Source organism: Megalops cyprinoides, chromosome 2, assembly GCF_013368585.1.
Source record: "Megalops cyprinoides isolate fMegCyp1 chromosome 2, fMegCyp1.pri, whole genome shotgun sequence".
Classification (NCBI taxonomy): Eukaryota; Metazoa; Chordata; class Actinopteri; order Elopiformes; family Megalopidae; genus Megalops; species Megalops cyprinoides.
The window spans coordinates 8,433,652-8,452,052 of NC_050584.1; the positions used below are offsets into that span (position 1 = coordinate 8,433,652).

Here is an 18,401-nt window from a genome sequence, read left to right on the forward strand (position 1 = left end):
TCCCCGACAGTCATGACAGCGATCTTGAAGGCTGAAATCAGGTCTGATCAAATGAACCAGACACTCATTTTCGAGTTCTCCATAATTATCCCGTGGTCTCGAGAAAGCAAAAGTCGTTTTCTCGTGATAAGTTATCTCCTTAACTCGAGAAATCGGCCGTTTGTTTTCTCGCGATAACGAAATAATTAACTCGTGCTCTCGAGATAACGGCATTTAAAAAATAATTGTAATCACGGCAGTTCTCGGCTTCCGTACAGAAATATATTCGTCTCATTTATAAATATGTTTACTTCAGAAGATATGTTTAATCGAGGGTTTACATTGCATTTCGTACTCCATACACGGTAACACACAGTAGTACTTCCACGCTTGACTCAAATCAAATGTAAAAGCACTGATTTTACGTGGATTACGGTAAATTGGTATAGTTCCATGATGCATCGCAAAAGATTGTTGGTAAACTGAATTTGCGCGCGGCGCGGGAGTGAGCTAGCAGGCTAGCTAGCTAATGTAACATTAAAACAGTTCTGGTTTTGGACAATAACTAGTTAATGGTGTTTTCTGAGAGCCACGTTGTCCATAATTTGTCCGATCGTAGTTTTCAACTAGTTCGTGTAGCAACTGTGCATTCTAAATAACGATAATTTAAATGTTAACAGAATAAAAATTGGCGGGCAAGAGACCGCAAGCTTTCTAGCTTTCTGCTAAACTGCTGGAGTTATTATGGATCGGATCCATTCAAACCTGGTTTGTATATCTACTTAGAATATTTAACGTTTTTAAAGTAACTCAGACGCTGATAAACAATGAGACTTTTAGTTGGCTAGTTAGATTGATATCCAGTTAGCTGGTTTGTCTCGTTAACCAGCTCGTGTACTAGTCGCAATACCAGAAACTAATTCCATAGTTAGCTAGCTGTTTCTGATTGTTGATAACATGTAGCTAACCGGTCATTGTTTATTGGTGCACGGTTAGCTATTAAACAAAGATAATAATGGCTATCTGGCTTTTTTACGTTGCTATGTCTTGCTAGTTAATGTTCCTTGTGAGCACAGTAAGCCAGGTAACTAGTGCTTTGTCCTACACTTGGTTCCATATCATTTTGTAATGTCAACTTGCGTTTCTTGATTCAATTTCAGAGCAGACCGCCTCCAAAGCTTCGTTACTTCTCAAGTCATGAAAGGTAGCGAGAAATGCATCGTTGTTGTTGATTTAATCGGTAGTTAACGTTAAGTCTGTAGTTACTTCCTTTGTGACTACCCAGATTTGTGGATATTAACGTTCAGTGCGTTTACGATGTTGACTGGATTTCACATTACATTACAGGATGATTGCAACATATGACTCCAGTATCCAATTTTATTTTAGATCAGCAACGGATCGAAAGGCAAAACATGTGCGCAACATTGAGGAGTGCTTTGATGAACTGGGTATGTGACAGCCACAAATCAATAAAGTTAACAAGGAAAAACAAAAAGAGAAGCTGTTAAGGTGTCAACTTCCTCAAACGCAGTTACAATCACATCATGCTCAGATAGAGATTTTTGAAGTAATTTCATTATACTTCAATGTGAAGGTAATTTTTGCCTATCACAGCAGAATTTCGACAGTTTGACATTTGAACTATGTTTTTAAGACGAGAAGGCAGGAGGGCAGGGTGCTATGTATGGTGAGATGTGAGTACATTTTTGGCATCATGCTAAGATTAGGAAGAAACTGACATATTAAACCGATCAAGCAGAGTGAATCCATATTTCCGTCTGCTCTCCAGAGGAATACTCCCTTACAATGAGTGTGTGCTTGCAGATTCCTCACCAAATCCAGGGAGCGAGCTGTCTGTACTTTCTCCGTTGCCCAAGACATGGATGCTTTCAGGAGAAGCAGAGATGGTGAATACACCAAACCCAGTGCAGTCAAAGCCAGAAAAAAACAATTCAAGTCCAGATCAGCAGGTGAGGTACTTTATTTCACTTTTAGTGCCGCGTTTATAGTGCAGCGTTTTCCAACGCTCGTCTTTGGGGTTCATCCGAGGTTAGGCTACTTTTTATTGAGCTGACTGCTGGTATGTATTTGCTGTCTTTGCGTTTCGTCTGCTATAAATTCTTCATGAAAGAAATGCTGTTGCAGGTATGTTTGCGCCAGTATTATGATTCACTTGTTTATATTACACATTTTAGTTCACATCTGCCCCTTGAGCAAATTCAGGCGAAATCAGATTTTCAATTCATTGTTCTGGTCCTCCCCGAAAGGCAAGTTTATTTTACATTTACAATTGTGTGCTGGGTCAGTCCAGGACTACTGTGGGCAATTGTGTGCTGGGTCAGTCCAGGTAGAGTCTGAAGAGGTGCGTCTTCAGGCCCCGTCTGAAGGAATGGGGTGAAGGAGCTGTCCGTAGCAATATCATAAAGGACCCAGTGGAATTTGCTGCAGATGAGGACATTTTGATAAAAGTATTCAAGTAGTAATTTTCAGCTATATCTGTTGCCTCTTTGGCCACTGGTAACAGTCAGCTTGGGCATATTGTTACCCAGCCAAAGGTAAATGCTTTTTAAGAGGCAGTAATAAGTTTGCTGCCACCCTGCCTTTTAAATGTTTAGTGACCGTGATGTCGCCAGGAACTTGTGTCTCTTGATCTTTTCTACACCTGCCACAAATCCCATCAATAAAGCTTTCCATCGTAACGACCATGACATATTTCTTCGTGTAGTCTGATTCATCAGTGCTTTTCCCAGTGGCATCAAAACGCTGCTTTAAACATCTCTTATTTAGCACCATGTACTTATGAGGTGACTGCAAAAATGGTTCTTAGTACAATAGCCAAGAGTTACCCTCCTCCTCAGCACCTGATTTTGTTATGACCTTCTATGACCTGAGTTTGTGTCCAATTCCTAAACGAAAAGCTGTTCTATGATAGAGGACCCCATGTGACACAGATCTACCACCGTCTCATTATAGAACCACCAGAATGCCAGGCTCTTGTGAACAAAGCAATCTAAGGGGTTGTAGGGGGATTAATAGATCTTGCAAATAGGCAGAAGTAAGTTCATTTAAAGCCTTTTAAATTAAGAGCGTTAGGTTGAAATCAATCTGCTGTTTCACTGTTAGCTAATGAAAACATGCTGCGATTGGTATTCAATTCACAGCTCACAGTAACCAGTTCAGAATCAAATCTAAAAACCCAATCAAACCTAAAGAGCTATTTGGAATAAGAACCCCAGTACCTTTGTGTCCCCAGGGCTAGGGTTTTGTTACACTGGTATAGAGTAAACAGGTGTGATCTGAGAGGCAGCATATTGTATTCTGGACAGATTGGCAAAAAAAGATTTCCAGTATTCATAAAAATAAAATGTTCGGTCAGTGCATTCTGTACTGAGATGATTGAATGAAGTGTTTTAGATGTGTCTTGAATGTTGTTTCCACTTGAAGTTATGCTATCCATCTTTCCAACTCCAGGAACTGACAGTAAATCTGATACCAGAAATGGGTACTTCAGAGAGTCCACTGCAAATTGAAGGTAAGTACAAAATCGGCACAGTGGTACAGAAAATTAGTTGGAAATTAATGAACAAAAAGCCATGCAGGCGTGGGCCACATAAATGTTGTTCCTTTCGTACAGGGGTGTCCAAACCTCTCCTGGAGGGACACTTGTCCTGCATGTTTTAGATCTCTCCCTGCTCCAACACAGCTGATTCAAATGATCAGTTTGTTATTCAGCAGCTTCAGGAGTTCATAACGAGTTGATCATTTGAATTATGCAAAGAATTTGAATTTGAAGATTTATGCAAAGAGAAATCTTAGTAATTAATTTGCATAGACTTTGCATAGAAAAGGCATAATGAGAAGGCAGTTCACTATAGCTCAGTAAGCATTGCTTTTCCTGTTTACTACTTGCAACAGAAACTCCATCTGAAGAACCTGTCTCAAGGAAGACATCATGCCCAGCTGGACTGGTGGCAGATGACTACGTTCTGCCTGGGGAAGAGAATCACAGGGCTTCTCCTCTTCTCTTTGAGATTGAAGCTGCAGTTCAGCAAGAAGATGTCGGCAAGTCGCCCCAATCCAACCAGAAATTGCAACTGACCAGAAAGGACATAGAGGAGTACGTTCTTTTTAAAATGACACTGCTTTTACATTTCTTAACTTATTGTCAGCTGATTTTGATTTTAAAAAGCATGTTTCAAATGTGAAAATATTTATTCTGATGCATATGACTTCTCCCATCTGTCTCCCAGACACAGCTCAGTACCATAATTGGTTTTGAAAACATATAAGCAGTTACAGTCCTCTGCTATAAGACACTAAAGAATTTCTTTTTATATTTTAAAATTAAACTCCTCACTGCCCCTGCTTAGGACCTAGGAAGAAAACGGAGAGATGGTACACATGTGAAAAACTAAACCTTCTATAAACAGTAGCTATGTTAACACAGTTGTTTTCCAACAATGGCGACACTGTATTTTGGTTGTCATCCCACCACAGCTCTTAAGTTTAGCTGAATACTGATTGGGGTATCTGCTTTTAGATTGTGATGTTGGAAATGTGTTTGTGCTAACAAAAAGACAAGAACTGCATCTTATTTCTGTTCGTTCGTGCAACAAATTAGTTCTCAACTTCAGTCAACATTAGTTTTCACAGTATTTGACATTGACATTAGTTGTTCAGTTATCTATTTCCTGGCCCAGAAAGATTGAGAGAACAAATTCAGCCTCCTTGAGACAGCTGTTTCACATTTTTTAAAGCCTCACAAAAACATTTAGTAGTAGCAGATATTTAGATGTAAGAGTAAGGAAGCCAACAGTCTAGAACAATAGTACAAATTCAGACTGTACATAGAGAGCATCAGGTTAGTTCATGTAAGTATATTAAGTGTGGGTAATGTATTACTTTGTGAAATTGTACAGGTTATACAGTGGCGTGAAAAAGTATTTGCTCCCTTCCTGATTAATATTCCTAGGAGTGGCCAACATGCCAACATTTCTCCAAGGGCACAGCAGCACCTCATCCAGGAAGTCTCAAAAGATCCCAGAAAATCTTCCACAGAACTGCAGGCCTCTCTAGCATCAGCTACGGTCAGTGTTCATGACTCAACAATAAGAAAGAGACTGTGCAGAAATGGACTCTGTGGAAGAGTAGCAAGGCGGAAACCACTGCTCACCAAGAAAACCATCAAAGCTCAAGTTGGGATAATATTCTATGGACAGATGAGTCAAAAGTGGAACTTTTTCGAGGGTGCAAGTCTTCCTGTGTCTGTTATAAAGTGAATACAGCATTCCACTGTAAGAACAGCACAGGATCTGGATGACTTGCTATCATTGAAGGAAGCATGAATTATGCTATGTAGCAGGCAATTCTTAAGGGGAATGTCTGACCATCTGTGCCTGAGTTGAAGCTAAAGCGTAATTGGGTGATGCAGAAAGACCATGATCCAAAACCGAAGCGGATCCACATCTGAATGGCTAAAAAGAAGCTGAATTAAAGTTTTGGAGGGGCCTAGTCGGTTCTGACTTGAATCCAATAGACATGATGTGGCAGGACCTGAAAAGAGCAGTTCATGGTCGAAGACCTACCAATCTGTCAGAGTTAAAGCAGTTCTGCAAAGAAGAGTGGACCAGGATTGCTTCACAGAGATGTGCAAGGCTCATATCAAATTATAGGAGGCATTTAGTTGCAGGTAGTGCCGCAAAGTGTGGTCCAACCAGATATTAGGTTTAAGGGGGCATTTACTTTATTGATATGGGTGTATGTTAACTATTTTCACTGAAGGAACAAAATAAACATTAAAATACTGTGTTCTGTGTTTACAGAAAATTCTGTATTTGTTTGAAAATCTGAAACCATTCAGTGCTCCAAATAGGCAATAATAGAGAATATCAAGGAGGGGGAAAATACTTTTTCATGCCACTGTAAGCAAAATCATGTTGAGGGATTCTCCATGTGAGTTGACATTGAATAACCATTTGTTGAAATGGTGATTTTGGAGAGTGACTTTCTATCTGCTGGCTTTGAAATTGCTATTCTAACTGAATATCTCTTGTTTACTCAAAGGTCCAGTGAAGATGAGTTTGACTCTCCACCTAGGAAGTTTGATTTGGGGAAGGGTCTGGGTGACCTAAACTGTAAAATGCAGGACCAAAGAAAAGCACCATGGTGAGGCTTTAAGAAGTGGGATTTCACAAAGCATGCCTAAATGGTAGTATAAATGGTAGTATTCTTGCATAGATCAGTTTGTTTATACTACAAAAGAATTACGTTTCTCCGATGATGACTACTTTTGCTGTTTTTACCAATGTGTTTCAGAGTGTAGCGTGTATATTAGTGTGCAGATTTTTTTTTTCTTTTTAATAATTTCAGTTCGCTTTCAAGTGACGAGGAGTTTCTGTCCTTGAAAAATAAGAAGGTTGATGTGGCTCCAGATGTGCTATCAGAGAAAAGACAAGCTTCGGAGGAGATGAGAGAAACTGCACCAAGGTGAGCCTGTGCTTCAAAAAAAAAATGATCTAATGTGTATGCTACTTCTCAATAAGGACACAACACGAGAACAAGAAATCCGGTTGTGCACCTAGACATAATATCTTAGTTGTCCACAACAAAGGACATGAGAGAAGTAAGTTGCAATTAACTGCTGACATTCTTTAAACATACTTTATTATAAACAGCTTTTATTATAAAAGCTGAGAATTTTCTCAACTGCATATCCAAGATGCATTAGAAAAAAAAGATAAATAAAGCATATTAGTATGACAAAATGGCTTCAGACTGATCTGAAGAAAAAACTTCTGTCAGCAATGTTTTTATTTGCATTTTCAAAAGCATTTTTCTGAAAAGCTGCCTGATTGCAAACCCTGATGGGTACATTAAGAAGTGGCCTCGTGAACAGTAGGTTTGGGCAGCAGTAGATGTGTGGTCATTTGCAATAGTCAAATGGCAGTTTTCCTATTTGTGGGCATCCCTATATTAATGCAGGAGTGTCACATCCCTGACCACTTGCATGAGTGGTTGGATGGTAAAGTACAATTAACTGCTTTACACACCGATAGCAAACTACTGCAGCAGCTGGCTGGCTGCCCAGCTAAGTGACCAAAAAAACGAAAAGAAGACACCTGTTCTTAGGAAAAAGGAAGTGATATTGAACACATGACAAAGTATGGCCAGCACATATTTACTTTGTGCTGGTTTTGTCAGCTCTTGGCCATGACCATGTGCAGTGTGGCCTTTGGTCTGTTTCTCTGCCATTTACATGTTCGTTGGACCATAGTGTAAAGTTGAAAGCTATTTGAAAGTGTTGTGCTTGCCTGCGGCCTGTCTTTGTGTCCTTTTTCAAACTGATTTTGATTTCATCCGTTGTGTACTTTCAGGGTTGATGAAGGCAAGCCATCAGCTGCAGCACCGAAGCTCAAGGTTCACCCACAACTTGAAGGAAAAGACCACAGGCATACTGTAGTGCCGGGGGTCAAGTCATTACAAGAAAGAAGAGAATCTTCAGCTTTTCTCCTAAAACTCAAAGATGGTGGTCAATCAAAGACAGCGTAAGTTCAAAAGGAAACTTTTTTCCCCCTTGAATTGAGGGCAAGCTCATTAAGTACATTTAAAATGACTAGCAAAACACCGTTTTGTATTGTGAGGCATGGTACATAAAATGTAATAAAATAATTGATATGAAATAAAAAAAAATTGTAAAATGTTTTAAAAATGAGAGAAAGGAGACAAACTGTTACTGTTAGTTTGTTTTCTTATATACCCAGTATAAATGTTCCTTAGCTGTAAGACGCTGTTTAGGAGTCATTCAGTAATAGTCTTACTTTCTTAAGTTTCAGGAAAGAGAAAGCACCTTCACCTGTTCAAGTATCTCCACACCTTGAAATAGATGAGGAGTTTCTGATCTTAGAAGGTGAAGATTTGAGGAGCCCCCCTTGGTTTTCTATTCCAAGGAGGACAGGCGTTAAGCAAAGCAAGCTTCCAGAGCAAGATCGCAGAGAATTGGTTCCGAGTAATAACGAGGCAGGTACAGCAGAGAGTGCCGCGAATGACAACACGTCTCCAAATGCAAGGGGCAAACAGCACAGTAATAAGGACACCGGCCTCAAGAAAACAAAAGAGCTCAACACTGCTGACAAGACAAAAAAAGGAAAAAGAGTGAAGGACAGTGAAAAAAGGCTTTTGAACGTTCTTGCCGCTGTGCAGTCAGAGGCCAAGCAGAACTGCTTGGATAGACGGGAAAAGGTGGCAAAGCCTAGAGAGAGACAGACTGCATACACAGTGGATGGAGATGGAGACACTCCTCTTCCGTTGCCTTCGGCTTGTGTAGAGTCCAGCAATGGAGTTCAAGGAGGTGGGTCATTTACATTACATTACATTACATTACAGTACGTGCATGTAGCAGATGCAAGGAAATGGACTGAATGTTAATCAGACAGACAAAGACAAACCATAGTAATATAAATAAATGGGAACAGCATTATATTTAGCTGACCATTTAATCGCCATTTCTTTGGTTTCATGGAAAAAGTACTTGAAACAGTTTGATACAAACTTCTGTCTGTGTGAGAGAATTTTTCATATTACTCATGTGGGCTTGTAACACAAGCTAGTGGTTGTGGAACAATCCTGGGTAACAATACCCTAAATCACAGTAGATACAGCTGTAGTACATCATAGGCTTGGGTCGGCACAGCCCAGGATTTATCTTGAGTCAATATCTAGCTTGTAATAGTCTCTTAATAGTCTCTGTGCACATTTAGCTACTTTAAAAAATCCAGTTTCTATGTGATCATTTCCTTAGATATTGGGACCTGGAAATATAGCAAAAATTGAAGTAAACTTGGCAGTTATGTCTTTAGAATTACTCAGTATGCAGAGCCTTTTCAGTTTCAGATTTTTTTCAAACGGATAATTGATAGTTTGATTTTTATATTTTTTAAAAAAATTGCACATCCCTAAAGGGACAGTAGTTTTTTTCAGTGTACATAATATTAAATGTTTGCTTTCAAATAATTAAGTATTAATTACCTATTAATACTTGATTTTTCCAGAAAAAAAAAGTGGACGTGGAGATACCGCAGACTCCTTTTCACAGTGTGTCCGTTTGCCCACAGTGTATCGTTTGTCCATTCCCTCCTAATGCTGTGGCTAGACAGCATCTGCATACAGTTGTATTATCCTGTTTTTTGACTATCATTTAAGTGGACGAGACTGTATTTGGATGTAAACCAGATATTCAAGTATATTTGCATGATTCACTATCAAGCACAGTCCATTGCGCGCTCAGCTGCAGAACAGTTTTGGCTGTAACCCAAGCACAAGCACCAAAACATTTATTTGTGCCAGGATGTTTATACTTTGTTATACTCTTCAGATCCATTAAATATGTTTCTCCATTTTTCCATAGCTGATAAGAAATATAAGACATCAAAAGTGGAAAAAATCAGTAGACACTCAAAGAAAACAGGGAATAATGCTGCAAATCATAAGAGAATTGAGGAGAACACATCCCATAATATACATGGAAATGATTCACCCCTGGAAGTACATGAAGTGGGTAAAAGGAAGAGAAAAGTGCCTGGATCTTGGTGGCTGCTTAACCAAGAGGAAGAGATGGACGTATTTAACAACAATGTAGCGCACAAGTCAACAGGGAAAAGAACAAAGAAACCAAGCAAATCTCAGGGCTCACCTGGAACAATCCCAGCGACTATTGTTAGACAGGAGGTCACTGAGGAGGCTGACGGGAGACGGCGAAAACTGGCATCCAGTCAGAGTGCAGGGAAAAAGATTCAGGTCTCAAAGAAAAAGTCCAAGGCGGGAAGGACAAGGCACCCTCAGAAGATTAAAGGAACTGAGTCTGAAGCCCCAGACCTGCCAGAGGTATTAGAGGAGGAAAGGGTGGATGAAGGTGGCGAGAGCCATCGATACAGCAATCCTTCCCCTTGTTACCCAGAAGAACGCCATGCCCCTACACCAGGTGAGTTCATTAATATTCTCCTCAGCAAATCTGACACATCTGTACAAATGTGCACAAAATAAAAATCATACCTCAATTCTAGATGAATGTAAAATTTACTGACCACCTCTTATTAGGTGAAATGGGTCGTTTTTTGCGTTTTTGTCGTTGGTGGTGGTCTTCAAGTTCAATTTCAATTCTTTATTACTGTATGTTAGTCGGAAGACTTCCAGGAAGATTTAAGTTGATATATTAGTTTATTAATTGCTTAATGTTCGCATATCTTTGGTCAAAAGTTGGGTCGTTGCAACTTGCAAGTCATGATACTCTAAGAGGTCTAGCTACTTCACCGATTCATTTCCAGATTATTGTAGAGTTCCCAAAATAATTGTCACAGTCATAGATTGTCAGATAACATGTTTTCATTTAGCTGTTAGTTGTCACGTATCTTGCTTGCCACAGTTAGTTTGTGTGTTCAGTAACCTGAATAACCCTCATTCAGTGCTTGCAAGCTAGACAGCCTGGTATTATGTCTAACAATATCTAAGAAAGTAGTCAAGATAATGTGGAAATTATTTCCGTATCCAGAGATTAGTGATGCTTGGTGGAGACATGCTTCTTGAAAATCTTAAGTGTTTCAATTTGCCTGATTCTTGCTGATATGTAGTTAACATTTTACATTATTATTATCATCCCTTAAGCAGACAGCAGTAAGTGATCTATTGTTATGCTTCTGATGGGAAAATGTTGACATTCCTCTGAGCAGGCAAAGCTGTCCAGTATAGAAAGTACACCGGTATGAATTTGCCCTACAGTATGGATTTTGACTATACAGTGCTGACCAGTAGAGCCCTCACAGATCTAGGTGTAACTTCATTGAAAAGACACGATACTAAGCTTTATCTACATACACAAATCTTTGCTGACCTGACAGTGATTAATCTTTTCTGAAGCATTAACCCTTCCACACGTAACTTACTTTTATGCTATGTAGTACATGCTATGTTACGTGGTTCCTTATGCTTTCATTAGCGGTATTAAACTTCTCATAGTTTTCAGTGGGCATTTGCTATATTTTTTAATGTTAAATTGCTCTTTCCTCAAAGCTAAAATTACCTAGAATTTTGTGTTCTTGTGTTCCAATCGCACCGGTTTTAGCATATGCACTAAATGGCAAATCACACCGGTGTGACCATACTCGCGAAAGGGTTAAAATATTGTTGTCCAGGACACCGTGAGCCCAGCGGCTGTATAGCCTATGGGACACTGTGAGTTTGCGGTACTGTCAGACACGCACCCATTCTCACCTCGCTCACGCACACACACACAAAGCAGTAGCCTAACCTCACAAAATGTAGTCTACATACAACGATGTGACAAAACCCTTCAAAACCCCTATGTCCCACTACAATGGCCACCCATTAAAAGTCTATCTGCACATTATTTTCTTTTAATAATAATGTGTTATTCTCTTTCCATTTCTTTTGAATTATGATTATATTGTATAATTATAATTATTGATTATATTGTATAATGAAGACGGATAGGACGTCCTCACAGGCCAAGTGCTAGGGATGAGGGGAAATTAGTGTGCACATCCAGGTGAGCATGGCATTCGGGCTCATCTAATTGCAAACTGTCACGATTCTTAGCCGTTGGAATAAAGTTTCCTTGTGGATTACTCTCGGTCGGAAGATGTGGGTGGTTGCAAAAGGCTTACTTTCTTCTCGTTTGTCGGGAGTGGTGAGATTGCAGGTTGCTCATTTTTGAACCATGGCTTCTCGCTCCTTCTTCGTCACAAACTTTGACCTTGATTGCAATCTTGATTAACTTTATTCGTATTTGAACTATTTCTATTGCTTGCTGGACATTAAGACTCGTAATTTGGGGGTTTTGGGTTATTTTGTCACATTTATAAATGTATATTTTGGTGTTAATCTAACGTCGGCTTGTGCGTAGCCTGAAGTTGAATGTGCGTGCGTCTGCCGAGACGTGATTCATTGATTAGCCTACTTAATATAGCCCCACAGTGTATTTATCGTCTCCGATTGTTTCGATGGGGTATATATAAGCCTGAAGTTGAATGTGCGTGCATCTGCCGAGACGTGATTAATTGATTAGCCTACTTGAATACACTGTGGGGCTATATTATCGTCTCCGATTGTTTCGTTAGGGTATATATAACCGACATCCAAGTAGATTGTACGCTTATACAAATCAGCTACCTATGACCTGGTAGCGCGATTCCTAAGTCCCGTAACACCCCCCTCCCCTTGCTTTTTTTCCCTTCGGATCTACACTGATCTCATACATAGCCTCTCTGGAATCCAATTGACGGAAATCTGTCGTAGCGACAGAGAACTTTAATCCCTGAGTCAGTTTTTATTTTCACTTTGTGCAGCTTGATTTTATTGTATTTCATGAAAACGTGTTTTTGAGAGTTACTTGAAATACTTTTTTCTATTTATTATTGCAGTTTTGCACAATAAATGTTCTTAAAATACCTCTGTACCTTGTGAAATATGTCCTAGTAATACAGCTGAGTACAGTAAAAGTTGCCGTGCAGTTGCCGTACCAGTGCTTTACCCCTTCAGAAGCATTTATATTGAAATTTTAAGAAAAACGATTATACCGTGATGTATACCGTTACTGTCCGTGCTTCAAATTATACATTGATATAAATTGATATAAATTTTAGGCCATACCGCCCAGCCCTACTGTCCAGCCAATCAAACTCATTTTATTACCTTGCCAAGCAGAAGAGGCTGGGCACATGGAAATCCCAGATCCTTTGTTTTAGCCTGCTTAATGTCATAAGCTGCGGTTGTTAACATGCAAAGCCTGTGGAGCACTGATATGCCCGAATAGTGTGATTTTATATACTCAATTTATCCACAATTTTTCCGTTGCAGATAAGAATCAAAAGCAGAAAAAAGAGAAAAAAATGAACCAATATCAACAGAAAAGGTCTAAAAATCCTGCAAATCATGAGAGAATTGAGGAGAACACATCCCATAATATACATGGAAATGATTCCCCCCTGGAAGGACATGAAGTGGGTAAAAGGAAGAGAAAAGTGCCTGGATCTTGGTGGCTGCTTAACCAAGAGGAAGAGATGGACGTATTTAACAACAATGTAGCGCACAAGTCAACAGGGAAAAGAACAAAGAAACCAAGCAAATCTCAGGGCTCACCTGGAACAATCCCAGCGACTATTGTTAGACAGGAGGTCACTGAGGAGGCTGACGGGAGACGGCGAAAACTGGCATCCAGTCAGAGTGCAGGGAAAAAGAGTCAGGTCTCAAAGAAAAAGTCCAAGGCGGGAAGGACAAGGCACCCTCAGAAGATTAAAGGAACTGAGTCTGAAGCCCCAGACCTGCCAGAGGTATTAGAGGAGGAAAGGGTGGATGAAGGTGGCGAGAGCCATCGATACAGCAATCCTTCCCCTTGTTACCCAGAAGAACGCCATGCCCCTACACCAGGTGAGTTAAAGTCACTCATTCACTTGTTAACACTAAGGATACAGAAGACAGTTTCATTGCTCTTTAGTAGTGTCATAATGTATAATCTATCTGTTTTGCTGCTGTGCCTGTATCAGGGCAGGCAGAAGCTGAACATGCAGTTGGGCAATCAGCTCAAGTGAGGTCAAATTGACAAAGAGAAAAACTTTGAACAGTGTTTCTAATCTGCTGTTTTTTTATTTGTGTGACTCTTCTGGTTGTTGGTTCTCTAGACATGTATTTCTGTCATGGAATTTGTTTCTACCTTTAATCTCTGAACATACAGGTTCAGTCTATGAAAACAGTTCAAATGCTCATATTCAAAGCATTTTTAAATGCACGGATGCTGAAGTCAGAAATTATACTCATATTTCTCTTTTTTCATTCTTCAAGTTGCCTCTGTCACCTAGCAAAGGTGCATGTGGGGTGACAAAATATGTTTAAGATCATAAATCAAAAACTTAAACACTGGAAAAAAAAGTTGGGTATAGAAAGTATGGGAAGTTTTGTGAGTATGGCTTTAAAGTGTAGGAGGAATTTTTTTGGGTTGGAAGCAAGCACAACCATTAGTAATATTGAGAAATAACTGTAGTCTTGGCATATTTCACATGCAGATTAATAGTGATCATAATAATTACAAGAATGACCTTTTAATGCAGTAGGTTATTTGTGTTGTATAATCACATGCTGTGGCTGGGGAAGTGTTTATTGAAAATAATTCCAGCTTGGGCGGGAAGATTTATCTAGAGACATTTTATCTGATTCTTCTATGGTTTATTCTTACAGGGAGGGAGAGTGAAAGGAGTTTTGATCATTTTTATACCCCACAAAACCAGCGTGGAAGACATGACAACAAGCGTAAACTGTCCGCTCTCCAAAGGCCTCAGAATTACGCTAAGAGTCCCTTACCTGATAACCAGTTGGCCGTGTTTGTTGACAGCACTCCTTTGTTGAACCGTCGACACAAAACCTCGATGAGAAGCACACCAAGTCTCTTAAAACCACAGGAGGAGCTCGTATCATCCCTCAGAGCCTCTAGAAAACGTGCAGATATGCTGAGTTCAGTAAAGCCTAGGAAGAAATTCCTCCAAAGCTGTATGAAAAGAAAAGTGCCTGAACCCAGGAACATCAAAGCATCTTTGACCGCCTTTGGTGACATTTTCACCCCAGTCAGTACCAGGACCACCAGACCTGCCAGACGGAGTGAGTCCAGGCAACCAGTTGGCTTTCCCAGAAAAGCACCACCATCCCGAGGGGACCGATACGTCTCGCCCAGTGTTATTAGTCCTATTATTGACGACTACCAGCATGACGGGGAATATCCAACTGGTGATCCGAACGCCAAGTCTGTGTCCGAAGATTTCGTGGCAGATCCTTGCTCAAATTTCTGCAGTGCAGAGGCCCACCGGAGCGCAAGACTTGGAGAAGGCAGCATGAACCGAGGAATGATGCACCAGTTTAATGAGCTGCAGTCTGAAGTTGATGTGTAGGTTGTCGATTCCCTAAACCCAACATTGGGCTGACATGTACTCTGCTTAGGAATGTAATATTGGACAAAGTGATATTGCTTAATCTATATTTGGTTTTCCTTTTTTAGTTTTGAAGGTTTTGACAGTGGACCATCCTCAATGATTGAAGTTGGTGACTTGGACGAGCATAGTAAGTACATATTATGCAGGTCGGCCAGTGCACTTGTAATCCAATGTAATGTATTGTGGTTTCTGATTAAAGGTATGACTTTTTTCTTACAGATTTGCCATCATGTCAAAATGCTCCTCGTGTCCTTTTGGAAAGCCAAATGTGTTTTCTCCCGCTAAGACCTACAGTCCTGTTGGCAGAAGACAGAGAGAGTCTCATTGAATGGTTCAAAAATGTCTGGCCCGCTCCAGCACAGAGTAATAACATTTATATTTGTTACAAGAAATTTTTGGTGTTTATTTCAGGGGAAGGGAAAGAGGAACTTGGAACTCATATTTTACAGACTAATAACAATGCACAGAGGAGTCTATATTTAATGTTATTGTAGTAGTTTTAGCAGTTATAGATGCATTTTACGTTGAAATGAGTCTTATAGTTTGTCAGGTTTTGTTACCATCTTGATAAGATAATTTGACTAAATTGTTCTTTGACAACATACCATATTCTTTACACAGCTACTGCCTTTTAACTTGTATATTGTTTTAGAGCTTCTCATGAGTCATAAGGTCTCAGAGGATATTTCAAAATTAAACCCAGCAAAAAGGCTTTATTTATATGAAGTATTATGCAGACACCACACTGGCTTCTGAAAGTTTTGATGCCCCTTCACTTTTTGCACACTTTGTTGTGTTGTAGACTTAATCTAAAATGGATTAAATTTATTTTGTTGGCTATTAATCTACACACAATAGCTTATAATGACAAAACCATTTTGTTTGAAAATTTTGCAAATTTATTAAAATCAAAAACTGAAATTTTTCATTTAGGCAGATGCTTTATTCAGTACTTTGTAGAAGCACCTTTGGCAGCAATCACAGGTTCGAGCCGCCTTCTTACTGGCCGATCCTCTCAAGCTCAGTCAGACTGGATGGGAGCTGTCTGTGAACTGCCATCTTCAGGTCTCCATAGATTCTCTGTGGGGTTCAAATCTGGCTGGGCCAGAGTCTTCTCCAAAAGCCACTCCAGCGTTGTCTTGGCTGCATGCTTCGGGTCATTGGGGTGCTTAAAGGTGAACCTTTGCCCCAGTCTGAGGTTGTGTGCACGGTTGTGTGGATCAGATTTTCTTCAAAGACCTCTCTATATTTGGCTGCATTCATCCTTTCCTCAATTCTGATCAGTGTCCCCGTCCCTGCCACTAAGAAGCACCCTCGTAGTATGATGTTGCCATCACCATGCTTCACTACAGGGATGGTATTAGCCAGCTGATGAGCGGTACCTGGTGTTTGCCAGACGTAGTTCTTGGTGTTAGGGTTGGGCGGAATATCGACTTTTTAAGGTATATAGCGATATTTTTTTCATACGAGATATAGAATGAGACAATAACGTTTGTATCGATATAGTTTGATGTTGCGTTACATAACCCATGCCAGTGTTTGCATCTCTCTTCTCTCACACTCTCCGCACAATCCCGCCCCCACTCTCCCTCTGCGTCTGCGCGCAAACCCGGTGTTCTGTCAATTTGTCCTACCTTACCGAAATGTCCTACCATACCATCTATCGATCTTTGCTACCCTATTGGGAAATGCTTCCGCAAGTAGCTTGTACTACCTTAGAAGCCAAAAAAGGTTGGTAATTCTTTTTTTACCTTATCAGAAAATGGTTCTAAGCTAATTAGATTATTGTTTTCATTAATTCGTCCAACAGCAATTTTGAAAATGCTGTCAAGTAAATTTTAACAATAGGCATAGCCTCACAATGATGGAGCCCGCTGTGCTCCTGGGAACATTCAAACCTTTAGAAATAGTTTTATACCCTTGCCCAGATCTATGCCTCGACATAATTTTATTACACAGGTCTACGGAGAGTTCCTTGGATGTCATGACTTGGCTTTTGGTCTGACATGAACTTTGAATTGCGAGACCTTATATACACAGGTGTCTGCCTTTCTAAATCATGTCCAGCCAATTCAGTTTGCCACAGGTGGACTCCAGTTCTAAAGGACAATCAAAGCAAACAGGATGCACGTGAGCTCAGTTTTGAATGCCATAGCAAAAGGTCTGAATACTTTTTGATTTCTTAGTAAGTCTGCACAAATTTCTAAAACGTGTTTGCTTTGCCATTATGGGTTATTGTGTGTAGATTGACGGCCAAAAAAATACATTTAATCCATTGTAGAAGTCTATAACACAACAATGTGTGCAAAAAGTAAAGGGGTCTACGTACTTCTGGCCACTGTAGCCACTATATATACTCCTAATTATTACGCTTTAAAAATATCCTCTGTACCTTTTCAGTCTGCATTTATCTTTTAATGCACTTGCATATTGCATTAAATAGTCTGTTTGATTACCACTCCAGCTGGCGCTCAGATCATTACCCCAGAGGACTTCCAGTGGTATGCATATCGCGGAAGAGCCATGGGATACATGACAGATCTGCTGTGTGAAACTTTTTCTAATGGAAAGATTCTGCTGGGGTCTTACATGAAGAAGCCGTTGCAGGTGGATAACAATGCAGTGTCTGTGAGTAGGCTCACCTGTTTTTATCTTTTAACTTTATTATTTCTGAGAGGAAAAAATCACAATTACAATTTCAGTTTTTAAGCACCTTTCGGTACTAATATGTTTTTGATGACACTAAACCAAGCTATCTTTGATAGAGGGCAAGTCGTGGATATTCATTGCTTTCATTGCCAAGGATTTAGGTAAAATGTAGAGAATTTGCAGGTATTTAAGACTGTCTTGATGTTTTTATTGTAAGGACACATCTTAAAAACCCAGGGTCCCAAGGAGTAATCTTTCTGCGCCATTTCAGGTTTACAACATACTGACAAGCTTGGTACGTGTATCCATCAATGGTGTGGTGAGAGATCTTTCCCCTGGAGAAACCTTTGTGGTTCCATGCGGTATGCAGTATTCCATTCTTATTTTTGCTTGCTTAGTTTAAAATGCATACCTCTTGTGTTTCCCATCATTTTTATGGCTTCTCCCTCGTTTCTGTCTCCTATATCTCAGGGCATGAATATGGGATGTGTAATCTCACTCCAGAACCTGCCGTGCTGTTATACCACCGGATGGTGTCCGGAAGATGTGACATAATTAAAAACTCATAATTCAACTCTTAACAGATTACTGTAAATACATGTTCTCTCTTCTGGGATTCTGGCAGCTGTTTGAGTGCTGACATGTTGTATATTTTGTTACTTTTTACTACTTAGTATTTTAAGACAATAATTACTACTTCAGTAGCTGTACTAGCTACTGTAGCTGTTTCTGTGCCACCGGTTAAAACAAATATTGTTCCCAGATTTGTACTGAAATTATGTT

The 18,401-nt window shown here is 39.9% G+C and overlaps 1 protein-coding gene across 1 annotated transcript; it reads left to right on the plus strand.

Annotated features, from left to right (window-relative positions):
- The first annotated feature begins 292 nt into the window (after positions 1-292).
- On the plus strand, positions 293-18,187 carry si:ch211-161h7.4. The gene is made up of 19 exons (XM_036553966.1): positions 293-344; positions 660-747; positions 1,140-1,183; positions 1,369-1,430; positions 1,807-1,952; positions 3,454-3,514; positions 3,898-4,099; positions 6,046-6,147; positions 6,352-6,468; positions 7,356-7,526; positions 7,809-8,329; positions 9,386-9,958; positions 12,850-13,419; positions 14,224-14,923; positions 15,035-15,096; positions 15,189-15,332; positions 17,434-17,597; positions 17,890-17,980; positions 18,090-18,187. The coding sequence occupies exons 2-19, from the start codon at positions 724-726 to the stop codon at positions 18,185-18,187; spliced, it is 3,852 nt and encodes a 1,283-aa protein (XP_036409859.1). The 5' UTR covers positions 293-344; positions 660-723.
- Positions 18,188-18,401: the final 214 nt, after the last annotated feature.